Source organism: Myodes glareolus, chromosome X, assembly GCF_982192425.1.
Source record: "Myodes glareolus chromosome X, mMyoGla1.1, whole genome shotgun sequence".
NCBI lineage: Eukaryota > Metazoa > Chordata > Mammalia > Rodentia > Cricetidae > Myodes > Myodes glareolus.
In genome coordinates, this window is record NC_142053.1 from 74,634,772 (window position 1) to 74,659,504 (window position 24,733).

Here is a 24,733-nt window from a genome sequence, read left to right on the forward strand (position 1 = left end):
ATAAAAACAACTCATATAAGCCTTTAGATTCATGTGAAATTAAGAAGTTCTTCAATTTGTATAAATACAATCTGGTAATATGTTGCTATGTAGAGGATCTAGTTGCCTATTTCAAGTATTTCAGGGTCAAGTTATAGTATCATTTGCCGGTTCCAGACACAGAAAATACAAAAATGCTTGTGAGCCTAAAAAGAAAAAGAATATTTTCTTTCCTAATGAAACCAGAGCCATTCAATTGTTCCACAAATATTTATTAAGTATAGAATTATATAAGCTAACAGGGCTCTTTTTGTTTATTTTATTTAGAGAAATGGTCTCACTATGTAATCCAGGGCGCATTCAAAGTCCTTATCTTCCAGACTTTATCTCCCAAATGAACTGGGATTACAGGTATCTGCCCCCATGCCTGGCATGAGCAGTGTTCTTGGTGTTAAATATACAGTATTAAGCGAGGTAGTTTGCATTCTGGAACAAGTCTCTTAAGGGAGAAGGTGTAAAGAAATTTTATTTACATCTCTGGAAATTCAACAACATTAACCAAGATTGTATGACACCATATTTTGCTACATGTTAATTCTCATTTCATTCTTATGCACCACAAGACTTTCAGAACAAAGATTCTCTTTACAAATTTTCTATCTCCTATAGCCGAGTTTCACAGGTAAAGGTTGGATAGTGGCCTCTGTCACCATCTGGTCAGATAATAAGATCCTGTACCACAGCCCAGTGGCATTCAGTAGCAGGTAATTTCCACACAGGGGCTGACAATGCCTAGAATCATTTTCTGTTACTCAGCAACTGAGTGCTACTGCCGTTACAGGGGTCGAAGCCAGGTTCCTATGAAGGAGCCTACAATGCACGGGGAATCTACACAACAAAAGGTGTCAGCAGTACCTAGTTTGGGAAATCTTCAGATAAGTAAAAGCAAATTAACCTGGAAAGCTAATTATTCAATATCTCCTAGTTACAAAAGGCAAACAGGAGATAGCAAGGATCTAGAGATTAGCAACTGCAAGCTGTTACTAGTAAGAGAAACCCTGCTTCGAAAAACCAAAAAAAAAAAAAAAAAAAAAAAAAAAAAAAGATGTTACTAGGAAAGCTGCTCTAGATTGGTATGTGAATTACTATAACACACAAAGCACAAAGCATTATCACTAGCGGATACGTTTTCTGTGAATGACTGCTACAAGTTCTTCTCTCTGAAGCTTTATAAAATCAAAATCTTAATTCTCATAGTCATTAAACTCCTCCTCTGTTAGGCACAGAGCAGCATTAAATAGAAAATGGATTCCTTTTCCACTAACAGATACGTATTTGGTTTACCGAGTCTCACCTTCTGAAGCTTCACTTGAATTCTTAGTGATACTTGCCTTTTTTTCCCCTACAAGATAATTCATTTCCTTGAAATGTAGCTTCCAAGGAAGAGGCAAACCAGACAGATGTGACTTCCCTATGTACTCTTGGGATCCATGCGGTTTTGTTTTCAAAATCAAACAACAGACATTTCAAAAAGGAGGTAGCAATAATATTTTATATTTTTTAAAAACTAGGGGGATTTTGAAAGTGCTCAACACATGCAAAAAAAGACAAATGGTTGAAGATAGAAGATGTGCTCATCTTTTTTGTGGCTTGAACATAATGCACACTTGGATCAAAACATCACGTGGTAAAATAAGAATATGAACCAACTTCTATGCCACTAAAAAAACAATAGTTCTAAAATGAGCAATCAAAATCACATAATGATGATACTGGGCTGACTGACCATTTTTTATTGTTTTATTTTTTTAAATTAAAATAATAATTACATTGTTTTCCCCTTTCCATGCACCCCCTTGAATTGATGATCTCTATTTTAATTGATTAATAAATAAATGTGTGTATATATATATATATATATATATATATATGAGTGTGTGTTTGCATGTGTGTGTATGTATGTGGTGTGTGTGTGTGTGTGTGTGTGCGTGTGTGTTTATGTGTATGGTGTGTCTGTGTTCTACATACACAAATACAACTTGGCCATGGGCTGGCTGATGTTTGCAGCCCCTTCTAGCTGCTGAGAGTCAATGATTTGCAGAATTTCAAAAGAATAGCCTAAGTACCTTCACCAATCTTCAGGTATAATTTACATATTGGCCCTGTGTTTGATAGCATATGAAACCTGCAACAGCACTGACAGAACTTTCCCATTTTGGTCTACACCCTTGCCCTAGACAGCACTAATTAGCAATAAGAGGTTCTTCAAGAAAAGATAACTTTTTCAGTCTTACAGAAACTAGGGATGTAGAAGATTTTTACTAGTGCCTCTAAAAACGTTTATTCAAGCCTAGGGGCCATGGAAATCCCCTGTAATCCCAGCAATGAGAGATGAAGGCAGAAGGATCAGAAGTACAAGATCACCCTTAGCAACACAGGAATCTGAGGCCAATCTCAGCTGTCTCAAAAATAATAAATCTAGAAAGGAAGCCTCAGAGGAGAGAATAGGACTGTTCATAAAAGAGGAAGTCCCATAATGGAGGAACTTCCGGTGAAGAATGTACACCCCAGGAACCAAGAAAGGAACATGAGGGAGTCCAGATTCCAGACAACAAGCAGGCCATGGTCTGGTTGGAACCAAACTGAAAACATGCATCCCCTGTCTGTCCTTATACATTTACATGTTTTGTTTATTCCTTTGATTTTTGTTCCTGGAAAGCAAAGTACTATGTAATACTATGTAACTGCTTAGGGTGGCCGCAGAGAGGGAATGCCCCTGTGCAGAAGAAATAATGGGACATGAGCTTGAAGGTAAAGCTGAAAGGTCTAAGTTCATTTGAGGCAATGTGTTTCGAGAAACAAGATTTAAATTGCTTCCTTACCCCACGGTACTGGCTTTCATTGAAAATCTGAGGTGGCAGGGGGTACCCTGTGGCTGGTCTACTGTTTTCAGGCACGTTTTCTCTCATCCACTTCCGATTCTCTTCATTAGCTGCAATATCTTTTTCTTCAAATCCTATTTTGTTGGCTTCTAAGAAACCAAGTACATCTTGCTGTTTCTTCTTAATCTGGAGCCGAAAGAGAGGGGGAGAATGACACTGTTTAGCAAGTAATATTTATTCTTCTTTTTTCTTTTTTTTGGACTCAAGAGTTTTTTAAGAATGTATATGTATATTTAAATCATATATGCATGCAATAACAATTAACGAACAGAGAGGCCATGAACTGGAAGGGGAGTGGAGGGAATGTATGAGCTTGTTTGGAGGGAGCAATGTAAAACAAAAATGACAATGTCTTAAGAAAACATAATGATATCATTACCAAGAGGCCAAAATAATTTACCTTTCAATTCTAGTAAGAAACATTTCAACAAAGTCAATGCTTCTGAGTCCACAGACACAGATCAAATTTGCAGTGCAGAAGATACACTTGCAGTCAACACTGTCTTGTTGATGCTCTCACAAGTGAAGACCCTGAAGGTTCTCTTATTAGTCTAACTTGCTCCTTTTTGCACTGAAAGTTCCCATGTCGAATAACGCTGATCTAACTCTCACTCTGCATATCACTAACTGCACCTTCATCAGCACAAATGACTCCATGTACCTCAGAATCACTCAAGCCTTGCTTTTATGATTCAGATCAAAATCTATAACACAGAAGAGCTAAGCCTGCCTGTATACTAAGTTTGTCATATAACCTGTACTACTCATTAGCTCATAATATGCACACGTAGGACCCTTTCACATGTCTGTGCTACCTCATTAAATGATTACGTAGAGATTATGTGTTTGTTTTGTCGCCTTATCACACCAAGGTAATATTTCCTAGGTTTCCCCTATGAAATGCATTTGAGAACCTGACTTCATAAATCTATGTTCATACAACTATGTTTAAAGCCACTTCTTAACATACCTGAACTATATAAAGAATATGTAAGAAAAAAGATTTTATGGAATAATACTCAAAGGACACACAAGGCAGAAGCATTTCAAAAACCTCAAAGCAATATCGATTATGAAGCAGTTATCCATGCAATGGAAAAGACAATGTGAAGTATCTCACATGCAAAGCCCTTCTCAATTCGCATCTCCCTCCTGGATGTGTGTGGACATGCAGGGGTTATATTTTGGTCCAAAGTATTTGTGATTATGGCTACATAATTCATTTGAAATAATAAAACTCAAGAAAAGTTTCTCAATTTACGCCAGGAGAAACTAGAATTTCCGGTCTCTCTTTAGGTGAACTACTAAAAGTCCTTTTAAAAAGACCAATTATTTTCCAATAAAATGTACCAGACAATTAATTTTTCTAATAATACTATTTCTTCCCTGGTATATAAAATTAAACTTTCATTTCTAAATGGAAGACTATGACTGAGAGGCAATAGTACAAGCATCTAGTGCACTAATACACTCGCAGGAAGGCTCAGCGCAGTGCCCTCCAACCTTTGCCACGTAATTGGGGAGTTCAGGCAACATGAAATGTATCAAGTAATTTGTGAACTGTCAGCCTAGTTCTAGATCTCAGTAGATATAAAATGTGGTACTTCTGGGAACCTAGAATGTTAACAATAAGAATTATCCAGCCCTAGCAGATTATCATCCGAAACTATTTCTAGCAATTACTGAATAGTATGTATTTTTTAGATCCATCTTTAGTGATAAACAACACACTTTACTGGAGTCTCTATGTCTAAAGAAAAGCAGCAGTCATAACCTCTACAATCTACTGGGAGAGCTAAGACATAGACAAAAGCTCAACTCTAACACACTAAGTGAGCTGCTAAGAGAACAGTGCAGGACGGTTAAGTGAGAAGTAGCCAGTGAATTACAAAGCTATGAGAAACGGAGAGCAAACACTAGGAGCTATTATCAGAGCCTTTAGGCAAAATGTAATGACCGCAGCACCAATGAAAGAGTCTCTACCTGGCTTCATGTGTTCAGTCAAAGAAGGTGAACTTAGTAAAGATGAATGGAACTGGGGTTTGGAAGAGCAATTAATTGCCTTGTAAGCACAGGATTCTAAATTTTTACGGAGAAACGGAGTCTTTTTTAAAAAGCTGAGCTTGAATGAGTTGGCTTTTTGGATGGAGCCCATTCCCTATGGTGGGATGCCTTGCTCAGCCCTGATACAGCCCGGAGGGTCTTGGTCCTGCCAGACTTTGTAGAGTCCCAAAGGGAGGTTTTACCCTTTCTGAGGAGTGGATGGGGGGTTGGGTGGAGGAAGGTGGGGGGAGTGGGAGGAGGGGAGGAAGGGAGAACTGTAGTTGGTATGTAAAATGGAAAAAATCTTTTAAACAAAAATTAAAAAAAAAAAAAGCTGAGCATGATGGCGCTCACATGTAATCCCAGCACTTGGGAGACAACGATGGGCAGATCCCTGGGTTCACTCGTCTATTTGTGAACTATGAGACAGTGTGGGACCGCTCTTAAAAACAAGGTGGACAGTACCTAAGGGAAAACACACACACACACACACGCACGCACGCGCGCACTGGCCAGCTATGAAAATTTAGCCCCAAAGTGTACAATACACTACACTTAAACCAAACTGAAGGCTTAGTAGGACAGGATAAGCTCGGTAATGTGCTCCGTTTCTGTTACTACATTTCTTACAGATGACTGAAATCTACGAATGAATAACAATGAAGAGTGAATAAACAATTTAATAAATAAGTAAATAGAAGAACAAGCAATTGTGTGGTTAAATATTTGGTCTTTTTCAGACAAATTCTACTTTGTAACCCAGTCAACTCGCTCATCGACAAATTCAGATATAAAAATCCTCTCTAGTTGGTTCTGTTTGTTCTCAGGAAGGGCAACCCAACAACAAAAAGCCTGTCTTTGCCTACCCGTGCGAAGTAAGGGTTTAACAGTGCATGGAAATGAAGGAACGGCAGTGAGAGCTCCCTTTCCTCGCTTGGTTCACTGCATTTTCAAAGTACTCAGGTCACAATGAGCCATGTAAATAAAACCCACAATGCATACTGGTTTACAACGATGCAACAATTCTGAAGGAAGGTGAGTAGTAAGAATTCCCCTATGTGGGTGCGTCCACCCACGGAGACTGTGGAACTGATCTAGTAGGAGCTCACCAAGGCCAGCTGGACTGGGTCTGAACGATCATGTGATCAAATCAGACTCCCTGAATGTGGCTGACAATGAGGGCGGACTGAAAAGCCAATGATAATGACACTGGATTTTGATTCTACTGCATGCACTGGCTTTTTGGAAGCCTAGTCTATTTGGATGCACACCTTCCAAGGATGGGGGGGGCTTGGACTTCCCACAAGGCAGGGCACCCTGACCTCTCTTAGGACTGGAGAGCGAGGGGAGGGGGAGGGAGGATGGGGAGGGAAATGGGAAGATGGGAGCAGGTGGAAATTTTTTTTTTTTTAAAAAAAGAATTCCCCTATGCCCCAAGAGCAAGCTGATTAGCAAGCTAAGGGTTTCACTGAGCGACTCTGCCTCAATGACCAAGGTAGAGAACAGATGAGGATGAGTCCCAACAGCCATGTCAGGTCTCTACATGCACGCACACACATGTGCATGTGTGCCTACACTCGACCAAAAATATGTGAAAACACATATGCACCCCACACATATACATACACACAAAATAGAGGAAGATGGGAAGGAGGGAGAAGGGAAAGAGGTAGGGAGGGAGGGAGGGGAAGAAAAAAAGAATTCCTGTGTCCAGGCACAGTGGTCCATGCCTATAATTCCATCCCTTAAGGAGGCGGAGCCAAAGGATCTGAGGGTAGCCTGGGTTAGCAGTTGGGATTTTTGCCTAGAATTCTCACTGTATAAATTCTAAATGCTATGTGGTAAAGGTACAGGAAATGTTTTGCCATGTAATTCCAAGAAGTAACTTCTAAGCCTTTCTTTATACTAATATTGGTGGTCATTTAAGAAGGGAGACTACTGCTTTACTGTGGAACAATCTTTGTACACTGTAAATATGTATTGTTCTCATTGTTGATAAAATGTTGATTGGTTGATAGTTAGGCAGGATTTTCAGGGCACAGAGAATGCTGGGAAGATGGAGGGCAGAGTCATAGGAGTTGCCAGCCAGACCAAAAGGAAAGAGGACTTGCAGAAGAGGTAAAAACCATGAGCTTTGGGGCAGCACATGGATTAATAGAAATGGGCTAATTTAAATTGTAAGAGCTAGTTAGTAATAAGTCTGAGCTATTGGCTGAGTGTTTATAATTAATATCAAGTCTCCCTGTCTGTTATTTGGGAACTGTTGGGTGGGAAAGAAAAGTCTACCTACATTGTTTGTCCCCACTAATGCCATTCTAATCTATTCATCCAAGTCCATTCTCTGTGTGAAGGTCTCACTAGGTAGGATCTCTACAGTCTCCTTCTGACTTCGCGAAGTCTACATTACCTAACATGGAGCAGTCCCACCGTATCCACATAGCATTAGGCTCCTGTTCATCACTGAGATTGTAGATAAGATTGAGTTTTCATGTACTCTATTTTTCTGGAATGTACATAATCATAATAAAGTGTAGGTCATATATTAGACACAGCAAGAGAGCAATAAGAATTAATAATAAAATATAACCATTACAACAATATCATAAAAGTTATGCAAATGTGCTCTCTTTCACCTAGCACACCCAAAGGGTAGTGCATAGAGCATGGTTGTGCTGGACAGAGACTGCTCACACCTTGGCTGAGATGAACAAGATGGCATGAGATCTCATCACACTACTCTGGACAGCAATTTAAATTTTATGAGCTATTATTTCTGGATCCGTCAATATTTTGGACTGTGGTTTGTCACAAATAGCTAGAAAATAAAATCATAGAAAATAGGGGGGCTATTGGTGACAATGTTTTCCAATCATTTCATACATTGATGTTATAGTCCTTTAGTGAGCTGATAAGGCACCTGGGAATAGGTACCATGCCTTTAACTTCTGTCTTCCAATGTACTTAGTGCATGGGTCTGGTAATAATAAAGTTAATGTTAAGTACTTTATTATCTACTATTATTTTACTCTATGTTTAGCACAACCAAACAGCATGTTTATTTTTTTAATTTAAATCAAATTTAATTTGCAAATTATCTTCAACTCACAGAAATAGAGTTCCCATTCATCTGATACTCAATTTCCACTATTACTGACATCTTACGTTGAAGAAGTACATCTGCCATTAAGTAAAGAGTATTCAGATCAGATATCACCACTTTTTTCCTATAATGCCATGTTTCTGCTCCCTTTCAGGACAACATATTATATTCAGTTATCACGTCTCCTTAGTTTCCTTTGTGATAGTTTCTTAGACAATTTTCTGCAGTATCTTGGCAATTTTGCAACCCACTGATCAGATAGATATAGATATATATATATGAGTATAAAGGATAAACAACTTTCTCATTCAACCACTCCACAGCACACCTGCTAAGAACAGAACTTACTAGGGAGATACGGACTTTGACTGCTTGGCAAGCCGAATATGTATCGGGTTTTTGTGGAGGCCCAAAAATGTGAGCTTATTTCCACCTTGTTTAAAGGTCAGAGAGTTTGATGTTGCTCACAGTTGTTGACAACACGTGTGGCTACACACCCTGACCTAGGGTGTGGACACTTGGTGTTTTAGACATTAAGATGGCCCATACAGGTAGATCCACTCCACCCTGATAAAAGATCAGAGAACTCAAGCATACTTCTGATCCTTCTTTTGAAGAATCAGAGGAGGTTTGACCTAGGGAGTGGCTGCCTTCAGAATACTTGGTCTAGGATGGGTTCACTGCCTGAAAACAGAACACTTTTCTCAAGAATTAATGACTTGATGTCTCACGTTTGAAGCAATTAACTGTTCTAGTTGTCTTTTGTATCATGTTAAAGCAGCCTTTTGTCTTCTCGCCCCTGTTGTATTGGGGTATAAAAGTGTATGGAAAATTAAGCGGGGGACACAGTTCGGTGTTCACTGGAGCTCCCCTCATACTATCGCATCTGTGTCATTATTTCCACTCATGTGTGCATCCTCCTATTTTTCTAATCCCCATGGCCCTACCCTGGTAAGTGTTATGCTTGTTGAAGTTGGCTCCCCACAGGTTTCTTCCTGACTTTTTCTTTTTCCATATTGTGTACTTTCCCCCTTTCCACACTATGGAAGCTAGTAAGAACAGCCTACACTTGAACAAAGTAGTCTTTCTAAAGCTCCAACTTCATAGTGAAAATTTGACAGTACTTCTTAGTCAGAGAGCCTGGGAAACTCGAGAAATATTAGCTGGCTATAATTAGCAACATATAAAAGATTACTGAAAATGATATAAATCCATCTTTGAGGTTAAATATGGTGGCTTTCTCATAATTCAATGTTTATTTGAAAACTTGTCTTCAGCTGGGTGATGGTAGTGCACACCTTTAATCCCAGTACATGAGATACAGAGGCAGGTGGATTTAAAGTAAGTTTAAGGCCAGGCTGGTCCAGGACACCCAGGACTATTACACAGAAAAACCCTGTCTCAAAAAAAAAAAACAAGAAAAAGAAAAAAAGGAAAAAAGAAAATGTGTGTTCAAAAAAATCCTTGGATTAAACACCTCAGGTATCATATTAATCAAATTAGAGTGACTGGTACTTTAGAAACGAATTAGGGACGTCTGTTTATTAGCAGAGTTTAGTTATGCCTCCGTCACCTTTCTCAGCATAAGCTACTCCACCTATTCTTGAAGTAGTGCTGCCTGCGAAATGCAAAATATGCCAGCCTACATTCCTTTCAAGCCAACATACATTCCTTCTAGCAAGACTTCCTTACACAGAGAGACACTGTAATGATCACTGTTTGCATGCAGATTTTCCTCCATCCTTGTATTTCCCAAAGTAACACTTGCAAGTCCAAGAACAAAGCTGATGACAAATTTACACCTTTACACATCTCCAGAGTTCTATAAAGTCCCTAAATTCTAACACAGTCCACATCAAGGAGATTGAAGCTGTTCTAAGCAAAAACACAGAAAGCATAAAGCCCAAAAGTTTTACAAGATTTAGAGCTTCTTGTCTTAAAAGCTATGATTTAACTTGACTAGAGAGAAACTTTAAACTATCAGAAAGTGTTCCCAGCTATTATTTCCAAACTGACCAGATTTCAAGTTGCAGCTACTCAAAAAAGCCTTGGAGGAGTGAAAGAGATGACCCCATAGTTAAGAGTACTACTGGCTGCCCTTGCAGAGGTCCTGAGTTCACTTCCCAGCACCCACACAGTGGCTCACAACTGCAAGTAACTCAAGTTCCAAGTGGAGATCCAACACCTTCTTCTGGACTCCGCAGATGCTAGGCAGTCACATGGTGCACAGACACACATGCACGCAAAAGACCCATACACACAAAATAAAGCAAAATAAATAAGTAAATTGTTTGGAATCGGATTTGGCTTCTTATTCAGATCAATACTAGTCATCATTGTAGATAGCAATTAAGTGAAAGCTAACATAGCTAGTGCTCCATGTGTATTTTTTTTTTGCTAGATCTTCACACTACCCTGTAGTGCAGATATGCAGATTTTCATGTTATGGATTAGATTAGTGAGGTTCAAAGAGGTTAAGGAAATTTACCGAAATTCATAAAACCAGTACATGACAGAACTAAAATTCAAATTTAGGCATCCTTTAACAGCAAATCTTACACTATTTCACTACATTTGCCAGTCTTCTCTCATTTTACCCTCTACATCTATTTTCTTAAAAAATTCTTAGGCTAGTAATATCACTTATTGGGTAGAAAGCTGCAGCCATGCCAGACAACCTGAGTTTAATTCTCAGGTCCCACATGGTGGAGAGAATCAAGCTCCACACGCTGTTCTCTGATATTTACACATGCACGACAGATGGATAGATAGATGGATAGATAGATAGATAGATAGATAGATAGATAGATAGATAGATAGATAGATTACACTCAGGAGGCAGAGACAGGCGGATCTCTGTGAGTTCGAGGCCAATCTGGTCGACGAGAGCTACTTCCAGGACAGGTTTCAAAACTACAGAGAAACCCTGCCCCCGGGGAAAAAAAACCCAAACAAACAAAAAGAAAAGAAATCTTATAAAGAGTAATACTCCCTGGAATAGCAGCATGCAAGTGATAGTCTCAGGTACCGGAGAAACTGAAGGATGACCACCACATGAGCCTAGGACCTGAGACCAACCTGGGCAGCATAGTGGGAGACACTATCCCAAAGGTAATACTTTTTTATGTGTTCTTTTTATATGTTAATTGCAAATTCCATTATAGAGTTTAATTTTATTGTTAAAATGTCTATGTGCCTAATGAACAAATTTCCATAGCATTCGAATTAAAAAAAAATCTGAAATACACACTTCCAACTCAGGATCCTCTAATGGTAGTAAGGGTTCAATATTTGACCCTGTCTGGTAATGTTATGGGGTTACCAGTTAATTAAAAATGTTACTCTTAAATACAATTTAGGCCTCAAAGTCACTTACTGCTTTCATACAACAAAAATAACATAACGCCTGCAGTAGTGACACATACCTTTAATCCCAGCACCCAGGAGGCAGAAGCAGGCGGATCTCTGTGATTTGGAGGCCAACCTGGTTTACAGAGCGAGTTCCAGAACAGCCAGGGCTGTTACACAGAGAGCCCTTGTCTAAAAAAATCAAAATCAAAACCAAAAAATAAATAAATACAATTAAATAATAATAATAATAATAGCAATTTTAGAATCTGAGGGAAATTATTATTATAAAATATAAATCCCAAACTAATCCATGATTTTAAATGATTAGCTCTAACCAGTCCTTAATCCAAGCCTGGCATGACGCTACTTCAGGGAACTAGATGAACTAAGACTAGAATAATGAGGGGAAAGCCCAGCTCCGCTGAGTGCGCTAGCACTAGGCTGCGCGCATCGGGTCCCTTTTGGCACTGCACCACATGTAAGCTCGTTGTAAAGTATAATGTGATAATTACTATTTATCAAGCATTTCCTATGAACCAGGCACTGTGATAAGCTCTTTACATGTTTATTTTATTTTATTCTCGCCATAATCTTCCGAAGCAGCTGGTATTATTTTCATTCCAGACAGTCTGACAAAGAAACTAATGCTCAGATGCATTAAGGAACTTGTTCCAAATCACATACTTGTCCAATCTCTGCCAGAGTAAAAATCACCACTTAGAAACTAAGTATACAGAATAGCAAATAGTGTACTGCCATGCTTGGTGCCTCTCGCTAATTAGATCATCTGTTGACTTACTGAAGTTGCCTTGAGCACAGATGTGGCCCATAATAATGTTTGTATCATTCTTCATCTCAATGCCTGGTCTAAAGTAACAGCAAGAAAACCTGGAGATTATTCGTCGTGTCATTTTTGTTTATTTTTGAGATGGGAATTTAATTACAACATTTTTCTCTTTAAGATTTTTGTTGTTGCTGCTCTCGTTTTGCAGTGCTGAGGATCAAACTCGGGGTCTCATGGACCATATGCAAATCTTCTATCACTTAAGCACGTCCCTATCCCTTACTGCATTTTTTTGAGACAGGGTGTCCATACATGGTCCACACTGACCTCCAATATACGATCTCCATGCCTCAGTCTCCTGAGTCCTGGCATTAGAGACATGGACCACCATTCCCCAGCTCCGCAAGACATTTGTGCTCAGCGTTAGTGGCTTGTGCCTATAGATTTTTGCAGGAAATGGCTGTCCTATGAATCATATCGCCTGCATATAACGCCATCTCTTTTGAAACCTTTTTCATGGGCAAGGACAAATGCAAGTGTAAAATGCAGAGCATTGTGACATGCTTCCACAAAAGTGTCTGTGACTTATGACTACACCAGACGACAGGAAATGACTCGGCAGAGGAAACAGGGTTAACAGGTGCCCTAGGCTATTCTTGCAGCTCTGGGAATATCCTTAAAGAAAAACCCTTCCTTCAAATGAATCACACTGTTAGCAGCAACTATGAAAGCTCAATAATTGGAGCCACTGCTATTCGAACATTACAGATCTTCAATTCAAAAATCCTGGACTAGTGCTGCACAAAGATTTTGAAAATAAACCTGCTCATCTCAGCTCCCACTTTCCTGCCTTAATCACTATTATTAAGAACTCAGCAGAATGGTTTTCTGTGTAGATTTCAATCCTCTTTAGGAGAACAGCATCATGATAATAGAATAACAAAATGATGATCTTCTTTTAAAAAGGCTTTTCATCTTATCCCTTTCTCTATGTAACAGATTCCAGCAGTAAGAAAACTGTGTCCTAAGGTCACTTCCTGCTAATGCTGCAGGGCGTCTAACTCCGGTCAGACAAAGTCACCAGGCAGCCTTCCCATATAAGGATAAGCAAAAACACAAATCCTTAACAGCTGATGTGAAGTCACAGGGCAGGCATATGAGAACCAAATATGGTAGCTAAAATCTGCAGCTCACAAGATGCCTTTTTAAAAGAGAAGGCTGGACCCATCAACCCTATCAGCTCTTGAATCACAAGAAAAGCAATATTGTTAACAAGATAACAACTATTACCCAGTCTACAGTGTGTCATATTAGCTGGCCACCTTTGCTTTTTCCCTTTCTACTGACAGGCTATTGTGAAATGTGTGGCCAAGGCGTATGCATAGAACATCAGAATGCTGTATCTGAGTGACTAATTCATTCAATCTACCTCCTCCAAAAGAAGCAAATAAGATTTCTCAAGTGTCTCAGGAAACTATCTCTGTCCCACTACAGGAAAAGCTCACTGTGCCCAGGAAAAAAAAATCCCCAGATATGACATAATTCGATAAGACTAAGTCCTAAGGGGATGCATGTTCTCTTCACCTACAGGTAAAGCCAGACTGAGGGAGCTGCTGCATGGCCCTGAAGAGGCCATAACACCCCACGTTCCTCTCCAGCAAAGCAAGAGGCTGAAAGAGTTTGCACAGGCATTGTCTTGATTTTCAGCGATCATAGTGTTCCAATTTTGTATGAGCAAACGTGCTGCTGCTGCTGAAGATTGTTCATTCAGAAAAAGTCTAGGAAAATCAAAAGTTTTCTCCCGGGGTGTGGTAAACAGCCATGGAAACACTCATAATTCTTAATCTTGTAATTTTGTGTTCAGATTCCTTGTTTAAGTAACTAAAAGACGGCAAAACTATGTGCCTGAAGAAATTGAGTATGATATTCTGGTGAATTTTGGTATTTTTTTTTTGGTATTTGTTTCTTTTCAACAGTAGAAGTTTGGGAGTATTCTGCATATATAGCCATTCAAACTTAAGTAAATGTTTGTGATGTGGTTACTTGAAAGAATACTGTATGCACACTGCAACACACTGCACACAAGCACGTGCTGGATGATTATGATAATGTAGCAACATGGGCGAATATCTGCAGCACCAAAAGGAAATCTAAAAACTTATATATATTGCGGTTTCAACTGTGAGAAGCAAAAAAAAAAAAAAAAGAAAAGTTTTTTGTTGTTGTTGTTGTTTTGAGAGTTTCTCTGCAGCTTTGGGGCCTGCCCTGAAACTAACTCTTGTAGAACAGGCTGGCCTCGAACTCACAAAGATATACCTGCCTCTGCCTCCCAAGTGCTGGGAATGAAGGCATGCACTACCACCACCCAATCAAAGGTCTATTCTTAAAAGACTAGCAAGAATTGAAAGAGTATTACGTGTTCCTTCCTCAGAAACCCTACAGAGATTCAACCCTTTTGTGTTGAATCCCCTCACTCTGAGGGAGGGAGAACTTCTTGTTTATCGTACAGAGAATACGAAAAAGGTGGCAGGATGTCACTGTAATGTTATGCTCGACAAGGTTCTGTTTGTTTACAATGAAGGAAACGAGTTCCAGAGTCTCAAGAAAATGAATTCTATCAACAAGCATGTGGACATGGAAGTGGATTCGGCCTTAACAGAGCCTCCCAGTCAGAAGGTGGGACTAGCTCACACCTTGACTGCAGAGAATTCAACTCAATACTTCAGACCCACAGGCGCCATCAGATAATGAATAGATGCTGATTTAAGGTGAAAATGACAATAATCTGCTCTATGGCACAAAAAGCAATACAGGAACAAACTAACTTGGCTTTGAATCTCTCAGAGACTGTCTACCTATTGTGTGTGTCTGAGCAAATTGATTAACCCTCTGAGTCTCAAATTCATCATGTTTGTTGATAATGATGATAATAGTAGCAATAATAATACTCACTTCTCAGAAATGTTGAAAAAATTATACATAAGAAAAGCTATGAGCCTATTTTATTACCCACTAGACAATTATCTAGGTTGTAAATTACAAGTTGTCACACGGTTGAGACTTTGTCTATTTTTCTCAGCATATTTTCAAGAACTACTTATTTAACTCACAGATTATTTTATAAATACGTGATAAGGAATTAATAAATAAATGAAAGTAAGTTCGTGTGTGTGTGTGTGTGTGTGTGTGTGTGTGTGTGGAGAGAGAGAATGAGAGACAATCACTTCCCTTAAGGTTTTAAGCATAATGAATGACTCAATGGTGAAAAGGCCACAATACAGGAAAAATCCCGTCTAGAGTTTTACGTGTGTAGATGAGGAATCAGACTTTGGAATCAAACATAATACGATTTATATGTAGAACTCAATAAAGATGCTGTCAGTACCAACACAAAAACTACGCATGAGGATGTAACGTGTTAAAAAGGGAGCAATGGGGTTGCTAGGAAGCTTCTTACTGTAAGGCAAATGATATGTGACCTGCTGGGCAAATGCTGAGCTAGTGATGTTCCTAGCTCATATCACAGGGCTCTGAGAAACAAAAGCCCAGGAAAAGTCTGTCGGGTCACTGTGCAACCAAATTCTCCTTCCGAAGCTTTGAAAGATGCAAATTGCAACAAAACTCCTGAAGTACAAGGGTCAGTTGTTTTATCATTTAAAGAATAATCCACAAGGTAGTTGAAACAAGACTCTATCAGAAAGCTGACTAGAAGTTAAAAGTTGTCAAACATTACTGTTGATAAACAAAACAATTCTTAAACTTCAAAGTCAATCGTCACATAAAGATTATCTAGCCATGTTATAAAATTGCTACATTTTCTTAAATAGGCTATGTTTTGTGGCAATTTACTCCAAAAGGAAAAGAACTGCCACTCCCAGCTTGAAGGTAAGTAAGCAGCTGTAGAGAGTTCCTAAGTCAGTCTGAATCTCCATCCTCAAAGACCCCAAGTCAATTTGTCACTGCGTTCATGGTAAAATTCCACCAACGTTTATGTCTGAGAAGAAGAGGTAACAGAAAACATTGGGAAATAACAAGGAGTTTGAAAGTCATTGCCTTAACCTCACAAAGTTCCCTAAACCGTTCTGTGAATAATAGAACTAATACCAATAATAGCCACAGAGCCATATCCAAGTTCTCAGAAATGCAGTTCTGAATGATTTTCCCACTATCCCTTTGTCCGGAGGGAAAGGAAGGCGCCTTCACAGTGTCGCACTGCCTTTTATGCCCTGTAAAATGCTTTCCCACACACAAAATCTGTCCCAATATAATAACCATAGTTTAAGATATTAACTTTTTCAAACTCAAAAGCGGTATTATGGTAGAAAGAAAATCAGAGGCAAAACAGAATAAGATTGAAGGACATTTGAACAATTCATAATTGAATCAATCAAGCCAGGACAGACAGCATCTCAGTCAACTCACTCTGGAAAACCATCAAATGCAGGAACAAATTACAGTCTTTTGCCATCATGATTAAATGCCTAGAAATGGATCACAATTCCAAATCCACTTTTTTGTGATTGTTTGGGGTTTTTTTTTTTTTTTTTGCTTGTTTGCAAGGCAAGATTTTGGTTTTCTTCCTTTGCTGGCCTAGTAATTGCAATGTAAAAGCAGGGCATCTTAAACTCACTAAGATGCTCCCTGAGCCTCAGGGAGAAAAAAATGCTAGGATTAAAGTTATGTATAAGCAGGCCTGTCTGGCTTTCAGTTCAACTTTTATAATTCAATTTATTTATCCTTAATCATTACTATTTAAATACCAATAGCAAGGGACCTCAATTCTCTGTATACATTTTATAATTCAATAATATCCACAAGTACTTCTGTCTGATTTTGTATATCACGTGTTCAACATTGCCAATAATGAAAACCTTGTCTAGCTAAAAAGCAAGCCATTTTTCATTATTTATTTTTGGTTCTTAAACACAGACTCTTTTTGTACAAGGAAAAATTTAGAAGCTGCTGCCCAAATAAAAAGTCCTCATCAGGTGTAGTTGGCTTAAGGTAAAGGAGTTCATGTGGCTCTATGCAAACATTTGACAGTGCAATTTATTTTCCTTTTAAAAGAAACTTGTTAGAAATCTCCACAGGGATATATATATTGATAAATGCTTAACCATCTAATTTTTTATTTCAATGCTTCTTCAAGCCTACACAAGCTGAGTTGTGAACAACTATAGGTCTAGTTGCGCACACACACACACACACACACACACACACACACACACACCGAGGTATGCACAAACAGAAGAAAAAACGGACTGGAGATCTCATTCAGTTGGCAGAGTGTTTGCCTAGCACTGGAAGGTAAAGGCAAGAGGATGGGGGGAAGGGGTTAAGGTCGTGCTGAACCACACAACCAATCAGGAGCCAGTTTGGTATGTGTGGGACCGGGTCTCAGAAGAAAAAAGAAAGCACTCAGTAAGCCCAGTCATTCTCCCTAGACCTTTCTCCGGAAATAATTGCTAAATACATACAAACTGCTGCTGACTCTCTGTCATATTTCTCATACTTCAAAGGCTACTCATTTGCGCAGAAAGCACTTTTAAACAAACATAAAATACCAAATACTCTTTTTTATGACTATCATAGCTCCAGTATTGTACCCCCCACTCCTGAACTATGTCAACAACTGGTGAGGGACTATCATTACAAAGCGAATAAAAAGACTTTACTTCCACAGACCAGAAAATACTGTTCTTATGATGGCCCATTCATTTGCTGTAGGAAGAAGGGCAAGTCTGAAGCCCGAGCTGAACAGAGTGGCCCAGATGACATTCCAGAGAGCACCACAAATGGCCTCCCACACTCAGGCCAATAAAACATGTTCCAAGCTGTCCAGCTGAGAAGAGCTGCCTTAGAGCGCCTAATTAGTTAAGCAAGACCAGAAGCAAATGTTCTGGAAAGTGAGTAACCTAGTAAATAAAGATGGCTCCGACCAAAGAAGTCCAGGCGCTATACCTGCGAACTTTGTGCAGTGTAGTGGCTGGCGTAGTTATGTGGACTATCAAAAACGACAATATGTCCAGCAATAAGTACTCCTGGCGAAAGTACTGAAGGGTCTGAAACTTTATTCTATTTATTACCAAGTAAGCCTGCCATAAGTTTTAAGGTGCTGTAAGAAACCAGAACGCCCAAGACCACAGTAGTTAGAACATCAGTATTTCCTTGTACCTCTTTCCCATTCTACAGGTGACAAACACAGTCCAACAAAGAGACCTGTATCGTTTAGAATGAGCAGTAAGCAAACATGCCCTTTGCTCTGGAGGGAATCACAGTATGTTTTAATGGCGTCTTGATGTATAAGAACAGAATGCTGAAGCCAGTGGCTCTGCCCACAAGCTGTGCACCAACGCAAGAGATCAACAAAGGCTACTGTTGCCAACAACTACCACTTACAATATACTTTGGCTATAAAATAGCTTCTCATTCTTGTCGTACAGGTTTTCCAAGGTGAAGCTAATCTGGGAATCAAATGCTCTGTTGGGTGATGAAAGCCTATAATTTTACCACCTGGTTAAGCAAAAACACTGTGGGAGTTAATTTGTACAACAATTCAATTAAAAAAATATAAATCATGGATGCTTCAAAAATTCATGGAGAAGACTTAACTTTTTACCTCCAGACATAACGCATTCACTCAACAGACCCTTGTAAGGTGTTTATTCATGAAATCAGTTCTTGTGAGGGATGTTACCCTTCAACTTTTCTTACTCCTAAACCAAATCTCTGTGTGTGCCAAAAGACAAAAGGGAATCATGACCTCACTGAAAGTCTAGACAAGCTAAAGAAGCATTTATTCTCTCTATAAGCATTCCGTCTTAGGCACTCTGATCCTGGGTCACTGTGGAGTTGTTGAAACAAGTCTAATTTTATTCAAGTTTTTAAAAAACTGGCAATTATACTAAAAGAAAACCCTTACTAAAAGTAAAGTGCATGGGGTTAGCAGTGTAGTCCAGTGGTAGAGTGCTTTGCCTAGCATGTTCTAGGCCCTGGGCTCATATTCCAGCACTAGAAAGAATAATAATAATAAAGGATAGGAAAGACAGACTCTAATGACTGGTGTAAGAACTGAAACATTATACAAACAAAACTCTTCTGCTTTGTTTAGTTGTTATTTTATCAATAATAAGAATAGGCATAATTTAGAGGGAATAAAATTGCAGGAATTAAAATATTCATTTTATATTATATGTTTTAAAAGTGCTCAACTGATTGCTATAAATGTACCCCTAATCTTTTAAGGTTCCAATAGGAATTCATATACCCCAAAGACGGAAAGGGGCTGGGGTATGCATGGGCTAATTTTATGACAAGACAATAAGATATATATTGGCTCTCTTCATTAAGAACTACATTAAGGGAGTGGCTTAGAAGGCGTCACCCCGTGATCTGATGAGAGTAGATTTGCTGAAATGTATCTAATTGCCCCAGAACCAAATCACCTGTCTTGCAAAGCATCGTACGTATAATTAACCACACACAGGTACAGAGTCCCTGAAAATCACGGCATTCTAAAAATTATGTTGTTTTGTTTCTTGGCAAATATACAGTTTCCTTAAACATATATGGCTTTTTGAAAAGACTTATATGACAAATGCTTGCCAACGATTTATTAGAGAATACAGTAAGCCTTTAAAACTCTTTGGTGACTTTGTAGGAAAATAGAGCAAAAGCAGCACTCTTCTAGAATGAAGGAAACCCCTAATAAATAACTTTATTTTTGTCTGGTTATAAAAACACAGAAACTATTGAAAGAAAAACTTACTTAACATTTCCTGCTTTACTGTTCTTACCTAAATTACGTCTTGAAAAATAACTAGCAATTTTCATGTTTTTTCTTCAGTCCATGTTTATATGCAACACCCAGCAATGTAACCACCACCCCCATATTCTGTAGGGAAAAGAAGAAATGCAAATGCTATTTCTGTTTCATAAACATTTAAAATTTCAATTTGCCATCCTTGAGTAAGACACTTCTAAATACTGCCATGCCTGTTAGTACACTAAGCACTTTGCCTGTCTCGCACGAGTTAATGAGAAAGCAGTTTCCACAGTAGTTAACTCTCTTGCCCAAACAACACAGTCAGAAAATGGTAGAGCAGAGAATTCAAACCAAACAGACCAAAATTTAAACACACAATTAAAACAAAGTGTCATATTTACTTGAAAACCACACAGGAAATAGTTAATCTCACATAATATACATGTTGTCATATCCATTTTCCAGGACTCATTTATGTGTAAGTCCAAATCCGAAACTAAAGATAGACTTTAAGTGCATAAAGTCGTGTACCAAACTCTTCTTCTGATAATTAGAAGAGTATTAGGTGCTTCTTGCTTCAGGAAAGTCTTAGGCAATTTCTTTAATTATTTGGTGTTCATTATACCCAATAAGATTTTAAGATCTACATCAGAAACTCCAGACTGGAGCTTGGTATAATGAAATAATATGTTTTTTCTCTTACCTAATGGTATGCTATTAAATACGTTTTTTTTTTCCCCTCGAGGCTACAGTGAATCCATCCATTTTCTAAATAAAGATACACATTCCACACACTCGGAAAATGTTTACTGAAATAAATCAAATTCTACTGGAGAGTTTCTACTCAAAGGAAATGAAGTGGTCATTTGCACTACAAAGTCCTTAGGGAAAGTTAAAGCATATGACATAAGGACGCGATATTCGGTGTTAGGACTAAAACACAGGCAGAACTTTTTTTGCTTTGATTAGTTTTGATTTCATAAATACTCAGTTCATCTCTAACGAGCACACTCGGTTGAGATGAATAGTGCAGATCATTCTGTCACTTCAACCCTATGGGATTCATTTACATGAAGGTGGAATTCGTGAAGACCTGAGAATTCTGCTTTCTTCCAGCACCCTAGGCAGCCAATTTTTGCCAAAAGCTAAGGCACAAATATTTGCTGTAACTGCTACATGTGTAGGCGTTAATTGGTAATGTTACAATTTTTTCCATGCAAAGGACAGCTGCAATCATTTTCCCCTTTTTCTACCAAGACGCCTTGTGTATTGCAGTAATTTTCCAATTTGGCTTTGCACAGAGAGGAGAGCCACACCTCCCTCAGGACTAAAAATGTATTTCCTTGGAATGGTTGACTCTAGAAAGCAATGTCTCTGGTTGCATCAACATATCCAGTCCCAGACAAAAAAAAAAAAAACTCTTATGTCCTTTCATCCAACCAAGAGAAGGGAAAATTTTGGGTATAAACACTACATGCTTAATGCCATTGAGAAGAACATGTTTCCCGCCTGCTTCTGAACATGACTTACCACAGAAAAAGAAAATGTAAGGAATTTCTGCATTTTTTAAATGCATGTATGGCTCTCCTTATAAAGAACCAGCATTTAGTCCTAAAATTTTGTATCCAGAAAGAAGACATTTTAAATGTTGTAGCCTTTACATAAATCGGGCTTATACATATAAATGAATGATGCTATAATTAATAACTTATTATTAAAGAGGAAGAGGAACTGGGAACCACAGTGCATGTTAGTAATTCTAACACACAGGAAGCTAAAGCAGGAAGATCAACACAAGGTCAAGGACAGATTGGTCTACATAGGGAGACTAAAAACTAAAGTGGAAACCAAGGGCTAGGGACATAGCTCAATGGTTAATCATTTATCTAGCAACTATGTAGCCCTGCATTCAATTCCCAACTATATAAAAAAAATGGGGGGGGGGGGTGGAACCAAACTAGAGTTATTCTGTCTGAATCAAGAAGTGAATTTTTTATCAATTTCTTTTGCGGGGGGTGAGAGAGGGTTTCTCTGTAATAGCCCTGGCTGCCCTGGAACTCGCTCTGTAGACCAGACTGGCCTTGAACTCACAGAGCTCCTCCTGCCTCTGCTCCCGAGTGCTGGGATTAAAGGCATGAGTCACTACTTTTCTGTCCTTTTCATCTGCTCTCTGCTGCCCCTTCCTTCTCTTGCTGGAATCCTTCTCAGGATATTATAAATGCTTTCCCATGACCCTCTTCTCCATTTCTGTCTTTTGTGTTTGTGTGTGATCCACTGAGTTTAATTAGACCTGCTTCTTAAGCATGGGTGTGAGGTCATCCGCTGGCAACTGAGCAGTGGTCATGTCACCGAAGACCTGATAGCCCGTGCCCCAGTAAACATTAACTGCCAGTACTCCCTCAGAAAGAGTTGAGCCGTACGAGGTCCCCAGCCTAGCCATAATGAAATGTTGATAGGCCTGATACTGTGCAAGTCTTGCCCAAGAAACCACAGTTCCAGTAACTTCGTGAGTGCAACCGCCATGTCATGGCCAGAAGATATCTTTTTGCTGCACATCACCCCATCCTTCTGCTGCGTTTTGTAAGATGTTCCCTGAGCGTTTGCAAACTTAGCACGCTTCTCTGCGCTGTGATTCTAACTTCTTTATCTCTGTTGGTTACATATACTGCTACCAGCACTACCATCACCACCACCACAGAGCTTACAGGAGATTATTTAGAAGAATGTCTTTGCTTTTGTCTTACAGGCCTATGTATTCTAGCTCAACTTGTACCCCCTACCAACATCAGTTCCAAATACGGACCCTTCTTTCTGAAAGCCACTATTAGTTCTCAAAATGATACTGCTTTCAGCCTGTAAGACCTGGCCTAGTTTTGCCAAGTCCTCAGCACTATATCTCTCGCCCTCCCTCTCTCTCTCCCTCCCTCTCTACTCCCTCTCTCTCCCTCCCTCCCACTGTGTGTGTGTGTGTGTGTGTGTGTGTGTGTGTGTGTGCGTGCGTAACTAATTTAACTAATGGATTTTTTTCCATGGTGTACCTATTGTTTAAAATACAACATAGATCCTAATCTATTAAGTCTGCACCACTCATGAATAAAATTTTGAATATGGTCTTTCAAGATTTCACAAGCAGATGGCCCTCATATTGCACAGTAAGAGACAATGGAATGTTTACAGGACACTCAACATCGCTCTTCCTGCCACTGTTCTCAGCAATGCCCACTCCCTCCACCTAATAATGAAGGTCTTTCTCAATTTCTTTGCTCCAATTCCAAGGCAGCCTCCTGGGCCATTTCTCCCACACCCGGCACAAGTGCTCTTTCACAGGGAACAAGATGGAGGCCACTCTCCACATGGGGCACAAAGAAGTAAAAACAGGACCATTCTAAAGACTGTGACCTTGTATAAAGACTGTGACCTTGAGTTGACTACTAATGTTCTAAATCAGATACACAAATAAAAGGAAACTAATACTGGCCAAATGACTGGTCAGGGTAGAAACCCAGACCACAACGAAAGTGGAAACAACAGAAGCCAGAAGACAGGGTACGAGAAGATGAGGATGACAGAGGATGAGAAGTAAAGAAATAAAAAAGAGGTAGCAACCTGAAAACTAGACCCCTTCAGTAACACAGAGTCACGGATAAGCCTTCAATGAGCTAGAGGCAAGCAACGGCTGGCCGCACAACTACGGAACTAAGTCTCTACAGTTAGTGTGGTTTGTATTCGATCACTGGAAAGGTGAGGACAAGTAAGCAGGAGCAAAGTAGGCTGTGACATAGCAGAGGACAGAGGCCACAGGCCAGATAAGTAGCCAAATGAATATTTGAACCAAAATCAGCATGCTTTCATTATACCAACGTATTTCCAAGTCTTAATGTGACCAGGAAGTATCAAACACTAGGACCTTTTATTTTTAAAGAAGTCTTCTAGCCAGGCAGTGGTGGTGCATGACTTTAATCACAGCACTCGGGAGGCAGAGGCAGGCGGATCTCTGTGAGTTCGAGGCCAGCCTGGTCTACAAGAGCTAGTTCCAGGACAGGCCCCAAAAGTACAGAGAAACCCTGTCTTGAAAGCAAACAAACAAACAAAAAAAGCCTTCTAGGTGGTGACAGACAGGCAGTGAATCACACGGAAAATAGTGACGACTGTAGCTCATTGCTCACTTAAGACACCGGTCCGCTCCTCATTTCTTCCTAACCTCTGTCAAGTAAGGCGAGTGAGTTCCAGTGCCAACCCTTCAGACACACTCAGCCCCTACAACACACAAGTACTAAGAAGGCGCCTTTCCTCTTGTGCCACCTGAGCCCGAATTTCCAATGCCTCGACACCCTTACAACTTTGTCAACGAGAACATGCTTTCCAAGACAGAGCAGGAACTAGCAAATTACAAGAATGTAAACTGTGCTGAACCTAAACACTATCACCAGAATATCACCACAATAATGAAGCTAGTCTTGCATTTATTGAGTAGCTACTATATACTATGTACAGTGTGAAATGTATCACATTACCCTTTAAACTTTAAAAGAGCTCTGTAAGATTGGTATTAGTGTGTCCATTTGATAAAGAAATAGTATCTAAATCTGGCCTGGTCGTGTACGTCTGTAATCCCAACACTCAGGAAGAAGTTTTGGGTCAGAAGTTCAAGGCTAGCCTGAGCTATGAGTTTGAGGCTTGTGTGGACTATATAAAATTCTGTATAGGGAGAGAGTCTCTAGGATGAAACAAATTACCCACCAGTAAAGAGTAGTTTGAACTACCAAAAA

General features: G+C 39.3%; 1 protein-coding gene across 1 annotated transcript in view; it reads right to left on the reverse strand.

The window, feature by feature from the left end:
* The window catches only part of Sh3bgrl (SH3 domain binding glutamate rich protein like), a 77,696-nt gene that overhangs the window by 15,626 nt on the left and 37,337 nt on the right, over nucleotides 1-24,733 (reverse strand). The window contains exon 2 of the mRNA XM_048417697.3: nucleotides 2,862-3,047. Within this exon, the coding sequence (XP_048273654.2) occupies nucleotides 2,862-3,047 (186 nt within the window). The remainder of the gene's footprint in view (nucleotides 1-2,861; nucleotides 3,048-24,733) is intronic.